This window comes from Asterias amurensis, chromosome 13, assembly GCF_032118995.1.
Source record: "Asterias amurensis chromosome 13, ASM3211899v1".
Classification (NCBI taxonomy): domain Eukaryota; kingdom Metazoa; phylum Echinodermata; class Asteroidea; order Forcipulatida; family Asteriidae; genus Asterias; species Asterias amurensis.
In genome coordinates, this window is record NC_092660.1 from 16,399,061 (window position 1) to 16,416,433 (window position 17,373).

The 17,373-nt window shown below is 40.0% G+C and overlaps 1 protein-coding gene across 3 annotated transcripts in view; it reads right to left on the minus strand.

The window, feature by feature from the left end:
• Window positions 1–1,166: 1,166 nt before the first annotated feature.
• LOC139946423 (alpha-N-acetyl-neuraminyl-2,3-beta-galactosyl-1,3-N-acetyl-galactosaminide alpha-2,6-sialyltransferase-like) overlaps window positions 1,167–17,373 on the minus strand; it is a 49,032-nt gene continuing 32,825 nt past the window's right edge. For all 3 annotated transcript variants that reach the window (XM_071944062.1, XM_071944064.1, XM_071944063.1), the window contains exons 2-6: window positions 14,191–14,430; window positions 9,461–9,706; window positions 8,191–8,612; window positions 7,800–7,907; window positions 1,167–3,842 (exon numbers count right to left, since the gene is read on the minus strand). In XM_071944062.1, the coding sequence (XP_071800163.1) occupies window positions 3,359–3,842; window positions 7,800–7,907; window positions 8,191–8,612; window positions 9,461–9,706; window positions 14,191–14,226 (1,296 nt within the window). In that variant the 5' untranslated portion in view covers window positions 14,227–14,430 and the 3' untranslated portion in view covers window positions 1,167–3,358. The remainder of the gene's footprint in view (window positions 3,843–7,799; window positions 7,908–8,190; window positions 8,613–9,460; window positions 9,707–14,190; window positions 14,431–17,373) is intronic.

Genomic DNA, 17,373 nt, shown 5'->3' on the forward strand with positions numbered 1-17,373 from the left:
TGTGTTAAGATCTTCTTGGAATGGGTGTTTGCAGCTGAATGATTGATTTTGAAAACCAATTCATTATTAGTTACCACCTGACATCACATTTACGCACAAAACGTAAACTGTTTGAATGTTAACACAATGACCCAAATAAATAACGTGGGAGTAGCCACAAAAATCACGAACACTCATACAAAGCAAGCCTTGTTTATTAAGTTAGCTTTAATTATTCCACGATGATTTTACTTAATATTGCATTAGTGCCTTCAAAATATGTATTATACAACTATTTAATAATTTATGTTATTGTTATGTATACAAATACCCAGTGAGTCATATTCAGATAATATTCCAGCATATACTTAGATGTAAACAAGTATGTACATTTTTTATTGGTAGTTACTTTTTAATTCATTTTCAAATAAATAGCTCTTAAGGTGTGAAAATTATGTACTTGTTAATTAAGTTTACTTTTATACTATTGGTTTACAACAAATTTGCGCATGATGAAACTAGCAATTCCAACATCTCTTAGAAATATTCCCGATGTGGCCTTTTACTTGACCCCCCCCCCCCCATCCAAGCCTCACCCCTTCCGCAACCACAATCTTCACGTGACCAGTACGCGTGATTGTATGGGTGCGTTCGTCATAGCTTCCTGGGTCGACCCCGGTGTGTGGCTGTTTATGTTCCCAGGACAAACATGGGTAATTATCCGCACACGTTTGTCTTGGAAAAAGACCCCGTCACACACCGGGGTCGACCCAGGGAAGCTAAACGAACGCACCCTATGTTTCACCTTTTATAAAATCATAATAACAATGAAAACAAAATAAAATCCACAATTATCAAAAACCTCTCGGATGTCTAAAGGAATCTTTTAAATCCTTTTGGAAATTGTAAAGGAATGTGTGCATACATTTTCAATATGAATCATTACTATCAATACTAGCCGCAGGTATATACTCAACTAGGATCTGGCCCCACGTTCACAAAGCAGCTTAAGCACAAACAAGATAACTAAATTGTGCTAACCAGAATATGCTTACCAGCCAATACCATTTCACATTATACTAGCTATACGTGGTTAATATTTTGCTAAGCAGGAAACTGATCCGCATTGTTTTTTTTTTTTCTTTTTTTTTTGTTTTTTTTTTTGCTGCTTAAAAAAAAGGCAGCTCTTTGAAATTTGACCCTGCAGGAAAGCTGTGGGGACCGTAGTCTTGGTGCAAGACATTATTAGCTGATTGGATACGCGACCTCAACTTCTAGTATAATGCAAAGTCATCACAGTTGGTCGGGGTGCATGGAAGTACGCTTACTTCAACTTGTCCCGAGACTAGAAGAAACCCCGCAGAATCATCAAGCAACACATGTGTTCAATAGCCATTCCCTTGCAGTCGTGTTAAGATATAGGCTATAGACCGTTATCACGCTGTCACCATCTTTGTCAGGTTCCATGTTTCCAATAACAGTAATGAATGCTAACATTCATTGCGCAGGGCACCAGATTATTATTTTGTCCAGCCTCAGTTTGGTTACAATGAGTTGGAATGGAGTAAAATCAAGATGACCACACAGTGATAAAATTATATAAAGTATAGCTGGTAATGTGCAAAACACTTAGTTTTGTGAATTATAGGCCTATCAATTTTACAACTGAAATCAAAATAAAACCGAATCACATTATAGCAATTTCTTTAAGAACGAATCAATGTTTTTTCTTACATTTAAAGTTAATTAAGTTATTATTATCTATTTTTTTGTCAATTAACGTTTGTTCTGTATTTTAATTTAATACCTCTGTGTGACGATAACTGTCAAACATTCCCCGAAGTATTTCAGCAATATTTGTGATTTAGCAACGCACACACGCAAGGAGAAAAGGTGTACTGGCGTTATCGCTAACACGTCAAGACTATTATTTGGCAACGTTTTTGCTCGAACCAGCAAGAATTATGTTCGATGTCGTGTTAAAGATGTGTAATTATGTTTGTCTTAGGAAAATTGTCATCACATCTTGGAGCAAATTCGAGTGTGTATATTTGTAGTCAACTATACTGACCAACATTAAAGTCACCTGGAAATAATGTTTTTTTTTCTTTCAAACATAAGAGTATATGCTTACGAACAATAAAACAATTTTTTTAGTAATTATTTGTCACGATTTATATGTTTAAAAAATATATAAAGTTGTTTGGGGGGCTGACTCCGCCTACCCCTTTTGTGACGTCAATCGAGGCAGACTTTGCCTGCAATGCGTATAGTAAACACACGTGCAAAGTACATGTACGTCCAAGTCGTGAGTTGGTAGATTTCAAAAAGTGTTTTCTGCATTCAGCAGCAATACACCTGGTCGGCATTGCCGGGAAAAAAAATTGTGTTTACTCTACGCATTACAGGCAAAGTCTGCCTCGATTGACGTCACGAACAGCGCCCTCTCGGGTCGGGGTCTACTCTTAAATTTGTAAATAACATAAGAACTGATTTTTTTAAACCTTAGTTACTGATTATTTACATTCCACTCATCAAAACATATATATTAGTGACAAAAGCTTTATTTTGAAAAAATACCACTTCCAGGTGACTTTAAGCCTACATGTACATGCCCAGTGATATCGGTACCACGGTATTTAAAGGCAGTGGACACTATCATGGTAATTACTCATAATAATTATTATCATAAAATCTTTCTTGATTACGAGTAATGGGGAGAGGTTAATAGTATAAAACATTGTGAGAAACAGCTCTCTCTGAAGTGACGTGGTTTTCGAGAAAGAAGTAATTTTCCACGAATTTGATTTCAGATGTAAAATGTGAGGTCTCGAAATCAAGCATCTGAAAGCACACAACTTCGTGTGACCATGGTGCGACAAGGGTGGGTTTTTTCCATTAATATTTCGCAACTTCGACACTGTCCTTCCTCTATGATTTAACACTCTACTTTTACATTTTCGCTATAGTGTCACTGGTTCCCTCTGCGTCTTTAATACACATGTTAGCAAGGAACATGCTATTGGGACCAGTGAAGAAACCATGGGCTCGAGGCTGGTTCCAAGTGGACGACCATAGTAGTCAACCATTGGTCGACCAGCCTGGGTTCGAGTCAAAATGGTTAACCTTTAATAGTTACCAGGGTGCACACTCGAACTTGCTCATATCACAATATCACATTCTGATGCAAGCATAGTTACCAATAGCCTCATTGTCAAGCCTCAATCTGTAGTAATGTGCACACTAATGAAACATGATTGGGCACCAGACTATCACTTCCAGCCTCAGCTTGGTTGAATGGAGTTATGGAAGAAAACCAAAAAGGCTGCATCGTGATGGAAGATACGACTAGTACACAGACTCCCCATCACACTTTTCATCAACTTCCAGTAACCGCCTCATGATATTCCTTAGTCTTGCCACGCCCTCCGAGCATCAGAAAAGCATAGTCCTTATCCTCAATGTTATCCACTTCATCCGGGACATTTCGATTTGGGGACCTAGCATTGACCCCTGAGGAACCGTCGCCGCTATTATTATGAACTTTGCTAAGCTTATCCAAAGGTACGGTTTTGTCTGAATGCTTAGTTCTGTTCTGTCGCACTGGGCCGTACTTTTCGCGATAGAGTTTCATAAAAGGTGAGTCCAAGTTTGACTGGTTGTAGATCTTGGATTTCCAGACGGGATGAAGGAACTTTATATTGTATTTCTGAGCCCAACGACCGAAGATGAATTTCTCGGTGACGAAAAGATGGCCGCTGGTCAGGCGTTCTTCACTCTTCATGTAGTAGCCACACTCGGTGCGCGTGTTGTTTCCCGTGTTGCCATAGTAATGGTATGGTGTAGCATCGTTTGGGTTTTCTCTGTATAAAAAAATAACACAATGTTTTACAAAATTGTTTTGGATAAATCAACCATTAAGTTTGTTATCATTCCTATTACAGTACGTTGAGAAACCAAAAACACAGACAAAGTCACAAAACCCGAAGAGAACCCCCCCCCCCCCCACCACCACCACCTTTCCTGGGAAAAACACACAAACAAACAAACAAACAAACAAACAAACAAACAAACAAACAAACAAACAAACAAACAAACAAACAAACAAACAAACAAACAAACAAACAAACAAACAAACAAACAAACAAACAAACAAACAAACAAACAAACAAACAAACAAACAAACAAACAAACAAACAAACAAACAAACAAACAAACAAACAAACAAACAAACAAACAAACAAACAAACAAACAAACAAACAAACAAACAAACAAACAAACAAACAAACAAACAAACAAACAAACAAACAAACAAACAAACAAACAAACAAACAAACAAACAAACAAACAAACAAACAAACAAACAAACAAACAAACAAACAAACAAACAAACAAACAAACAAACAAACAAACAAACAAACAAACAAACAAACAAACAAACAAACAAACAAACAAACAAACAAACAAACAAACAAACAAACAAACAAACAAACAAACAAACAAACAAACAAACAAACAAACAAACAAACAAACAAACAAACAAACGAAACAACAACAACACCAAAAACAAACGAAACAGCTATAAGTTTTAGTTCTATTTCGAATAAATATGGATTTGTCTCTATTTAGTGAGGTGCAAACCCTAGACTTGGTTCCAAGTCTGTGAGCGTGTGTTTCGGTGTCTGCATGACTGCCAATATCCATGAAGATTGCCTGAAATAGCGCCCCCTTGTGGCATTAAACCTATAAGTGATGTGATAAATTCATGGTTGACGCAGACAAAAGTAGCAACGAACTATCTAAGCAAATCCGACCGTAAAATCCCGTAAGTACACAGAAATCAATCTCCTGGAGAGAGTGACGCCAGTCTAATATTGAACCATCTCTTTACATGCAATTTCAGATTCTCCATCAATCATAATGTATTTTGTATTATTTCATCACGTCATCCTGAACTTAACCTGACAACAACAAAAACATAATTTTGATTGAGTAGCCTACGTAACGTTCCCATGGTTACCATGAGACTATGACGAGACTAATATTATCCAAACATCTTGAGCTACATACAAGAGAGCCATAACAACCGTGGTTACAAACAACACTCAATATATTACTGAGCCTATCCCAAAGTCATAATCATGAGAGATTTCTTAAAGATTATGTCTACGTCTCATCGAGCGATGGCATGTAGTGATTACATGGTCCCGGGGTATTATTCCTTGTGACCCGGGTGAGGAATTCATGGCGCCGTCCGTCCGTCTCGTTGTGGCTACCTCGGGCGGTTATTCCCTTCTCTAAGTTTGTTTGATTTTTTGATATCATTATATCAATATTATCCAACATAATTCACAATATTTTACTTTAAAAAATAATGTCTCACTGAACATGGAGAGCTTCAGGGGAATCCCAAGACCGAACGTGGGGTGATACATAATTATTTATTTTAATCCGACTTCCGATCGAGTCAAATGGCAAAAAAAATAATAATTAAATAAATAAACCGTACAATCTGGACATACTTATTGCAATAATGTTTTAATGTTAGTTTCATAATTATATTTAGTATGTTCTGGTATCGGGGGGGGGGGGGGGGCTAGAGTTCATTATCTCAAAGGCTTTGTAAAGTTTACAAATGATAGTCATAATGACTGTTATACGTGTTTAATATTAACTGTGTTGTATTTGCATTGTGCATGACACCTTCTGACGCTAATTTATCACAACACCTGACAACGTTTAATATCAGAGAATACAGGTTTTCTGGGTGATTGAGTTCAAGACGTATACACACTCCATATTCTGTGCTTATTTATGTTTGAATCATGGCCAGTTTTAATTTCCCCAGTGTGGGATAATAAAGTTCTTATCTTATCTTATCTTATTTTATCTTATCTTATTAAAGTGACTGTATACCTCTGGTAATTAATCCAAAAAATAATGACACCAAGAGGCTTAATGCATTGAGAGCTGTCGATGTTGGAAAACTGTGTTAAAAACGAGACCCCTTTGAAGTGTTGTAGTTTTAGAGAGAGGAGTAATTTTTCAGCAAAAACAAAAAAATGAAACTAAAAAAAGCTTCAGTCAAGAACCTCTTCTCAGGCATCTGAAACACAATTATATGCAGCATTGGTGTTTTCATCTTTTCTTGCAGCTTCGATTGAGTCAAAATGTTCACAGGGTTTGTTATTTAAGGCAATATGCTTTCACTTTTTTCTTGCAGCTTCGATGACAAGCAAATAGTAGTATTGAGTCAACATTTTAATATTTCTTTTTTTTTAGGCATGATAATGTTGGGGCACAGCAAGTGATCGGATACTGGTCTCTGACAATAATAAAACAACCAAAAGAAAACCCATCCTGTAACCATGGATGTGCTTACTAAACCAGAACAAACCATAGTGCACAGGATGTATTTCATTACCTATGACAATGCGTTTGTGCGCGTTCGCAGAGTGCCTTTTGATTCGCGTCATACTATCTGCAGGAACCACTGGCAAGTTCGCCACAGAATACAATTACAATTTTGAGATAGATCGGCCGTCTGGGTCACGACAGAATAGTGGGAAACCGATTGCATGACACTGATTAGAAAAAAAAGTACGCTCACTTAGCGATGATATCCAAACGGGAAATTTCGTCAAGTTAGAGATGCTTTCTAGATACTATCATCATCATAAGACCTTTTACGTTTTATGTAAATCTGTTATATTAGACGATTTTTGTTTTCGTACCAATGTAATGTTCCTTTAACCTGTCTGACCACATTCCATCAACCGTACTTAAAAAGAATTTTGGTTAACAAGAAGTGTGAATCATAGGATTTCACCCTGCACCGCATTCGCTTCATGCAACTACCACAGTGTCAGGATAGTGTTACACGGGGACACCATACTCTTTTCAATTATTCAGAATGGCTGAGACCTACATAGTCCGTTTCGTCTCGATTTATTTATTGACTAGTACTGTGTGACATGTTTCAAATTAACCAAGAGTGTACGACCTTTTCCTATTGCAACATTTTTGTTTGTGATGAGTCGGTAAATTTCTTGTGAGAGCTAATTTTATTTGAAGATTGTTCGTGTATGACACTAACAACCCGGCGTATAGGCCTACACTTATAATATTATCGACATAGGGTATCAAAGATACATCCAAAGCGAAGGAGTGAACTTTGAATAGACTGGCTCAGCCTCGTGGGATGAGGCCCACATTTAAATATTTGTGTATGCCTTTAGAGTCTGAAAAGATGTGTTTTAAATTATTTATTTGTTTTCCTTTTCAAAAATAGGATATCCAAAACGACACATCCGAACAGGCATATTAAAGGAACACGTTGCCTTGGATCAGTCGAGTTGGTATTTGAAAAGCGTTTATAGCCGTTTGTTATAAAATGCATATGGTTGGAAAGATGTTGTAAAAGTAGAACACAATGATCCACACAAGCATGCCTCGAAATTGCATGGTTTTCCTTTTACCTCGTCGACTAACACGGTCGGCCATTTATGGCAGTCAACATTTTGACTCCCATAAACGGCCGACCGCACAGTTTAATGAAAACCACGCAATTTTGAAGCAAACTTGTGTGGATAATTGTATTCAACTTTTAAAACATCTTTCCAACCATATGCATTTTATAACAACTGGTTACAAAACGCTTTTTATAGACCAACTCGTCCGATCCAAGGCAACGTGTTCCTTTAAAGATCCATTAAAGCGAAATGTGGGTGGAGCTTCGAATAGACTTGCACGGTTAATTTTGTGAGTTTGAAAAAAAAGATTTGATTTCTACAATTGAAGAATAAAACCTTAAACTTACAAGCAATAGTCGCCATATACCATCCCGTATACTGTGAGATCATCACACATGTCCAATGCTAATAGCATGGTGTGCCAACCAGTGGTCAACCACGTCTTAGCTTGGGTCCTGAAAAATTGATGAGAAACATTGGAGATAAGTATAACTGTGAAAATACTACATTCTGAATTTCTCATTCCCTGCTAATTAGACAAATACTGACATTAGTCACAAATTGTAAATGGGGGTGGAGGAGGGGGGAGGACACTCACACATAAAGACTAAAAATTATACAAAACGTACCGCTTGAGCTTTAGTGTACCACAACTACGTCAGATGCAATGAAGGGTACAAACTAATAATACAAGAAACAAACTTTACAATACAGTCTTGAAACAAGACTAACACTTGCCTGGTGATGCCTGTCTCGTTATGAAATACTTCATTGTTGTATCTCATCATGGCTAGAGTGTGCATGAAGAAACTAACATTCTTATACAGCTGAGAATAGTTCAGAATCAACCTATAGGCTGGATTCTTGTACACGTTGGTGTTGTACAACCACGCTATGATCACATTGTCAGACTTGGTCCTCTCGTACATAAAATGAACTTTCTGGTTGGACGGTTTGTTCTGGAAGGTGGGACGAAAGTTTGAATGGCCGACCACACGCACCGTGGTTCGTGAGCCAACATCGGCTTCAAACGCCCGCGTGGGGGCGTCGTTCATGCGAATGACGCACTCGGCAGCGTCTATGTCCTTTCCTGCATTTTTCCCCAAGAGCTGACCAGAGCTGGTGACGAGTGCGCATGTGCGACATCTGAGTTCAAATGGCTGATGGAAAAAATTAATAAAAAATATGGTTAATAATTTGGGTTGAACCAAGAAAAAAATTACTATATTTGGACTCGAACCAACGACCTCCGGATGACCGTGCCAGCGCTCTTATCTAGCCTTATGTTGGTGGTTTCCCTGGATCCACTGCAATTGGTCTATATGCCTTTGCATCCTAATGTGTGACTTTAGAAACGCTAGGTGGCAGCAGACTTCACGTAAATCTATTGGTGTCTGAAACAAGATTTGCATGCTCTTAACTACAACAACAAAGGGGAAATAAGTTTGCTGTCACCTAGTGGCCACCGAGCACAAGCTGTTCTACCCCCTTGATCTACGATTATCCTAAAACTGGTCCCCTGTCTTTATCCGCACGGGTAAAGACATGTACGTGTTTTGTTTAGGGGTGATGTGGGTGCAGGTGACCTCGGACCTTTTAAAACACAGTTAGAAAGCTTACTTTCGGTCGTCTGCATGCCTTGTGCACTGTGTAAAATACATGTATGTCTACTTGCATGAAATGTTGTTATGAATAGTAAGATGTGACTGTGTACAATGTCTCCATGTAAAATGAATGTAGGTGAAAGGTTATTGTGGACGGGGATTGACCTAGGCTAGAGGCCACTCTCTGGCGTTATTCTAGTCTTGGAGCAAGACGTTTTTCTTTTCCCTTTCACCGCCCCGTCCGTCCGGGGCGGTGAGTGGAGGTGAGTCGGTGCGGGTGCTGTCGTTGAATTGGCCGCGGTGTGACTGAAAGGGAAACGAGAAACGTCCTGCACCAAGACTAGAGTTATTCATGAGCCTCGAAGTGTGACGTCAGATGTCTGGCTACGATATCATTGGCTTACCTTATGATCTGGTACTGATATCGGCACCATCATTTGCTGTCTGTGCTTTTGAAATGTCTCATTCTTAGGAATCTTCCGTAAGAGGTGAGGGTAGCATCGTGGGAAGGGACAGGACAGTGGCCCACGGGCAAAGAAGGCAGCGCCCCCTTGCGACGCACCACCGCCAGTGGTGTCCACGTAGTAGTAGAAGAAGAAGCAGATGATGAAGGAGTAGAATGAGGCAAAGAAGAGCATGCTACATGGACCCTGGTGAGAATAAGGACATGGGTAGAAGACGTCTTAGAACAGTGGATGCAAGGAAAACAGAATTAACTTTAATCTTGGACTTATTCTCTGGCTTGTTAAAAACAGAGCGTGTCAAAACCAACACAAGTGAATTTTTCCCCAAAATGTGAAGAAAACAAAAATAATATCAACATCACATGTCAAGTGGTATTTGATCGTTTTAAACCACACATCTTATAAGAAGTCAGCTTAAAAGCTCAGTGAGTATTCATGGCGAGGAAAACAAACAATCAAAGTAAATTATTTAACCTGATTTCAATAAAAGCAGTTTGCTTCAAAAGTAAATCCATATTAGCCGGAGACGTTGTTACGAAAATGACCAGAACTAGCGGGATGCCGCGCTTCGCGCGGCACCCCGCTAGGATATAAAAATCCTTTACACAAATATTTCGAAATGTGGGTGAGGGTGTTATACGCCTCACTCAATATTTATGCATGGCGTCATAATTCTAACCCAAAATGAAGCTATTTCGCACGTCCACCACTACTTGCAGTGGCTGTACCCACCTCGTGTCACGTACCTTATGCATCTAGAAACTATAAGGCTCCCCCGTGAGCCTTATAGGGGTCTAATAAGTTGGGCCTCCCTAACGTTACACGTTTTTCAAATCAGCGTTGATAGGTGAAACTGACCGTTAGCCAGCAATAACTAAAGTTTCTTTTGTACTACACTACCAAAACTTTCTCCACACACTCAATATACATTCATAATGCTTGATTTCCTTTTTAAAAATTTCGTCAAAAATGACATTTTTACGTCCCACGATACATAGCGTTGCTACAGCACTATAAGTAAAGCGAGTTTTTGGAACATGCTGTGTGCCACAAATCTAATTTATCTACTGTTTTTTTTTCCTTTTTTTCGGGGGGGGGGCGGGGGCGGTAAGAGCGTAGGCCTCTTTTTAGTTTATTCTCATCTGAATTGGTCTTGTAAACTTTCTGGTCAATAGGCTGCATGTATAACGGGAGCACTTAACGTGAACGTCAAAAAAGTGTTTTGCAGGCAGAGATGCCAAGTCCAGAGGCCAGCTATGTGTGAGATTTTTCAAAGCTCAACCCCCATCCCCCCGGAAAAAAAATTGCCAGTTTAAGAAGGCCTTTTTAAATCGCCGCCCAACTTTTTTTTTTATCAATAAATAAAACAATGTGATTGTGGACAAAAGGTGTTTCAAAATGCATCAAAAACCTCCTCAGAATAATTAAAACTCACTTGAGGTACACAGGAGATGTTGATGGTTAATGTGGAGGTTCGATTGTGTCAGATTATATCCTTCCAAACTTGAAAAAAATAGACTAAAAATGATGTCCAAAATCAATCGCTCACTTCTTCTGCCTGTTGTGTCTTCGCTAGTGGAGCGCATTTCAACGAATTTGCTAAAAGAATCGGAACAAACTTGTGCGCAATAAGCGTTTTGCGCTCTGCCGAATTTGAGCTGAACCTACTGGATGAGCAAAAGCGTGCGCAATCTGCATATTTGCGCTCTGTTTGTACAAATTTTGTACAAAAAATGTCGTTAATTTTTTTTCCCCGATCTCGCCCCAATAATGGTTGATGTGCGTGTGAGCGTGAGACAGAGCCCAAATGCGTGAGTCTCACTCCTAATGCGTGAGACTTGGGAGGTCTGGTTTTTTTCTATTTTTTTATTGTCACTTTGGGCTTATTGCATCTCGCGAAATTTGAACGACAAACGACACAATTTCTGACCGCGTTCATGTTCACGCTGCTCTAGGAACAAACCTCCATACATCCCATATCTCTGGAACCCTATATCGTACAAACTAAATAAAAACGATAAACTCGTCCCCACTCCATTTTCTCTAACTTATTTCACTTTCAGAAAGCATGTCAAGTCATGTTTAAGGTTTGTTACGTCCAGTTTGGGTCAATAGACAAACTCCTAAAAATGTACCCCATTCAGCCGCACGAGGTCTCTTTTGTTAATATTATCTCCATGAGTAACCAACCCGACGGGCCGATGGCTAAATTAGGCTTCAAAATGGATTTGGCAAAATGTACATTCTGAGACCTGACCGACACACTGCTCTAACCAATTTTGTGAATGGACTTATTCAAAAGGAAACTTAATGTCGTTTTGCTTAACAACTTTGACCAAATGCAAAGCAAAGTTCTTTTTTTACAGCTTCAAAACATGCCTTTGACGTACGTGTATAAGTTTCACCATAGAGTAAGGAATGGTTTCACAATTCTACCTCCATGGTTAAACTCTGAAACTGCAACATTATACCTCCATGAACAGACCGTATTCTAAAACGTAATTCATGTACCCATTTGAGTTTACTGGCAAAAGGTCCAAGGTCGCCACCCACTGTCAACCTAAAGTGGTCCCACGGCGACCTTCTTCACCAAGCAACAGGTGGCCTGTCTCAAACCAGACAACACACCACTCACAATACACTGACCAGAATGGCTCTTTGTGTAAGGCCCCCCCCCCCCCTCCAACCCCAAAATGTTATTAATTGTAAAGTTCCCTTAGACACCTTCCAACCTATAGCCGGCCCTACCCAATGTTTCCAAATTATTAAGCTTCCGTTTGATCCCAACCTTGTTCATCATGATAATTCTCACGCCGTTTGGAAGTGAATGCTTTTTTATAAATATTATCCATTTAATCTTTTCAACAAATGAGTCACCCGCAGAAGGATTTCTAGTTAGTCTGATAACAACGTCGACCAGTGGTTGACACATGGTCGCCTGCGAAACATCAATCTACGGTACTTCATCCATTCAATGCAAATTCGGTCAAATTCGTGAGATTGTTTCGGGTTTGTCCTGGCACCCAGCCTCTTCAACCCTTTCGACCCTGCGCGACAATGAATGAACCAATCCGGAGAACCATGCTTAGTACAACACGAAAGTAACCTGACCAAAAAGGGCGGATCGAATGGCGGGTGGGCGGTCAAGGGGCAATGAATGAACCAATCCGGAGCACCATCTGCGAAACACTGTCCAGTGAGTCACCTGTCAGAAAGATTTCTAGGAAGTCTGGTAACAACATCGACCAGTGGTTGACGCACGGTCGCCGCCCAAACTTCCTCCAATCACATGACTTGTAAGTGCGAGTTTGGATCCGGGTTTTACAGACTTGCAACCCGACGTCTGAAACCACACAAACGTATTGAATTCCACACAAACAACCGTGTTGGATTCCACAAGGATGCCATACCACTGGACCTTCTAATTTTCAATCCAAGATGGCGCAGGTTACGCTTTTAATAGTATAGATACGCACAATATTGAGGTAGGGCGACCTGCCATTCAAACAGGTGATGTTGATTATTGTGTGACACAACCAGTATCTGGACATTCGTCTTGTAAGCTGTATGAAAGACTACTTGACCCTTAATCTTGGGGTTATTGACCTCGGGTTTGACCTTGCCATTGGCTGTGTTTGACAACGGAATGCCTGATGCGTAAACAGATCGATTTGGATTGTATCCATGGAAACGGTTTAGACCGAGACTTGATTTTATCATGAGAAGCGGTCGACATCTGCTTTGCTTGCAATTTCCACCATAAGTTGTATATCTGATAGATGGTCGTAAAGTGGAATTAGTAGTCTTGGTTCAAGGATGCGTAATATTACGTCAGCCTTGTTTCAAGATCAAACTCGACAATAGACCTATCCAGAAGGCTCCGCCCACGACGCACGTGTGAGCAAGAACACGTGGGGTTCTCCAATGCCTTTCTGCACAACTCTGCCGCGCGCACCAAGCATACGCGCACGCATGTCGGACCTTACGTTGGACCTTCGTCGCGCTGTGATTGATCAATACGCAATGGGGCGGAGCTTAATGGATCGGTCTAATTAGACTCGTCGATCGGCTATGTACAATGGTTGTGCATAAAGTACATTGTCCGTGGGCCTAGTGTTTTTGCTTTCGTTTTGAAACTAGCATCATCAGAGACAAGTTCCCTCGGAGAAAAAACACATTACTTTTTGATTAACATAAATTTCGGCAACAAATTGGGCCGGGGAACTTTGTGTAAACGTTTTATTGGCATTTTCGAAATATGAAATTATGATGGTATATCTCGAATAAAGTGAACTCTGGGTTTGGGGGATGCTCATGGCAATGCTCATTCATTTTCCCATCCATCGACTGACACCTGGAACTGGATCAGCTGTAAATGTCCCAAAAAGGATGGTACGTTTTAGGGACAGAATAATTTACTGAAAATGGGTGGAGTGAATGCTACTATTAAACTGCGAAACTACTCTTAAGTAGGCCTATTTGACATGGAAACTGGGTCAACAGGCTATCGCTATGCGTAAAATATTAATGTGGAAAGAGTTCTTTGATGGAATCACGGAAGTCTTTCCTCCATCCATGATCAAACATACTTGATGCATTTTTTTTTTTTGCCTGGGGTTTGGAGCTCGCTCTTAATGTGCAAACAGAACACTGGGAGGACTTGTACTTACGCAGCTTTTGCCGGTGAAGGGGTTTTTGAAGCACATAACTGCACCCCACTTCGTAGGGTCACCGTACAGGAACACTGACCGTGGTCATCGTAGTGGTTGGAGTGACGTGGACACCACGGTGCCATTAGGCTGTTATTGCCAGCAGGTTCGTATAACACTAGCAGAGGCAGGGTACCGTACACTTGGGGTCAGTTGAAATTAGTTCATCCGGGTTTAAGCAGAATGCGGTCAATGAAAAACCTGCAAAGGGAGAAAGACAACAATTAGTCATTATTGGTGGAATTGAACATAAAGTTGTTTTAATTGAGCGAATTTATGGTGGACTTGTTCATGAAATCAGGTCAAATGAGCGAATTGCGGGATAACATCAAGAAAGTGCCACGTCCCCTTTCTGTAAAAAGAAATAACATGTTGAATTAAAAACAGCCAAACGTTAAAGGGATACATTGCATCGGATCGGGAACCACACAATTTCGAATTGTGTGGATCATTTTAATTTTGCTCTTCTTTTAAAACATCTTTCTAACCATATGCATTTCATAGCAAACGGTTACAAAAACTTTTATAGACCAAATCGCCATATCCAAGGCAACGTGTCCCTTTAAATAGAGGAACAATGTTTCTGATCTATGATGATGATATAGACATTTTGTTTGTTCGGTCCATGTAAAATCCACAATTGGAAATGCTAAGGTAAACAATTTTCTCTCATTATGGTTAACATCAATTTGGTTGTGTATAACGCGCTAATTTTACCCAACGTTTATTATGAAAACAAACATTATATCAAGCAGGCATTATAAACCACTTCATATTCAATAGCAAGGTAATGGTAGAACATGGCAATTTATCAACTCAATTTACCATCTAATTAAACGTCAACCCAAGATACTCCCCCGGGGATTTAAAAGCGGCTCGAGATACCCCTCAGGGGATCTAAGAGCAACCTGAAATGCAAAACTAATGTCTATTGAATACGCACATTATTATGACATTGTACGGTGTATAATGTGATTGCATTCAGGTCGTAATTGCTAGGCGAGTACACATTCTGTCGTCTCCAACGGGGTTGATATATTCATAGATGAGGAAGGAAAATAGTCAGAAGGTCCGTGGAGGAGTACAGTTGCCTCTGGCCCTTTTCGCAGCCACGGCTTCGACTTTGGATTTGCCGGCTCAGGCTAGCTTTGCCCCGCGGTTGCTTTGACATCTGCGTGTGTTTTGCGTACGCGCTCAGGGCTTCAGACGAGAGAAAGGAGAGCCTGAATCCAAGTCCAAAGCCGAAACGGTGGTTCCGAAAATGGTTTATGTTTGCATCAAAGCACTCTTAGTCATACAACCAAATAGGCCTGCTCCCAGCATACAATCACAACACTTTGTCATCGCATTGTCGGTCAAATACACATCATGGTAAATTTACAGATAGTACATTGTTTGATAACTATCAGGGCCCAATTTCATAGAGCTGCTAAGCACAAAAATTTGCTTAGCATGAAATTTCTTTCTTGATAAAAAAAAAACAGGGTAACCAACCAAATCTCCATGCGTTGCATGTTGCCTTCGCATTGGTACAGCTGTTGTTTGCTTGCCCTGAAAATCAAGTGGACATTTGGTTGGCATTCCTGTTTTTTTATCAAGGGAGAAGTTTCATGCTAAACAAATTTGTGTGCTTAGCAGCGCTATGAAATTGGGCCAAGGTTGAGGGTGGTGTGTCTTAACCTAAAAGAACGAATCCTTCAGGGGAACATTGCACTCTGAAATGCTGTTCAGAGAACAACATTTTGTAAACCTTATTTACCAGATAAGAACTATAAATAATAGTAAACTTGTAGATACACTTCCCTTTTGAGGGAGTGTTGGCTCTGAAAAGAGCCGGTTTGGTCACGACGTTTCGAACAGTATAATCTGCTCGTCTTCAGAAGAAATTGGTTACCCTTCATAACTAAATAACTCTGAACGGTAATTGTTGTCTCGCGTGCCACGGCCATTTGTGTTCACATCCAAACTGTGGAACCACTCGACGGGAGGGAAGCCGGCATTTACATGTTGAAGAATGTACCTGTCAGAAAGAAATGCTATTAGGACCCGAAATAATTATGCAATGTAGCATGAACACCGAACAGCATACAGGTATAGGCTTTCCATGATATCACTTGTCAGATTGCAGAAGGCTATTAAACCGTTTTAATCAAGCGACCCATACCTTAAAGGAACACGTTGCCTTGGATCGGTCGAGTTGGTCTATAAAAAGCGTTTGAAACGCAGAATATAATGATCCACACGAGTATCACTCAAAACTGTACGGTTTTCTTTTTACGTCGCGAACTATCACGTCGGCCATTTATGGGAGTCAAAAATTTGACTCCCATAAATGGCCGATCGTGTTAGTCGACGAGGTAAAAAGAAAACCACGCAATTTAGAGGCATATTTGTGTAGATCATTGTATTCTACTTTTACAACATCTTTCTACCCATATGCATTTTATAACAAACGGTTACAGAACGCTTTTCAACGACCAACTCGACCGATCCAAGGCAACGTGTTCCTTTAATAGGGTCCCGTGGGCTTGGGATCAGTCTGATTGTGAAGTACACCAAGAGAGCCCATGGTCCACAGTGAACCGAACTGATGTAATTATAGCATAAGGGATGCATTGGAAAAAAAAAATATGATTTAATTTTACGCTGCATGAGGGACGATCCGGACGTCTTGTCAGTCATTATTGTTATGATAATTTGTACTTATTCGGATAAGAATCAATAGAAAAGTACATGTTGAAAATAAGTCCCAACTCCTAATAGAATGAGCGAGTCGGGGTAATAATATTATTTTATAAATAGGAGAGATGGGGAGGGCTGTGGCTGAGCAAATTGCATAATGGTTAAAAATATGAGAGCGGTTACGAGGCCCTGGATGCGACCTCTAGTGTTTTGATCAACAGTGTGTGGGTTCGAATCCCGGTGGTGACACCTGTGTTCTTGAGCAAGATACTTTATAATTGCTAAGACGGTCCCATGTGCTAGGATTGGTAGTGAAAACTTATTGTTGGGGAGTAGGGATTAACCCTGCAATGGATTTCACAAAGAGTTAGGACTAGTCTTATCTCGAGTTAGGACGAGATAATAGTCCTAACTTATGACTAGTTGTACGTTTTTGATATCTCTTTGGACTAGTCCTAAGTT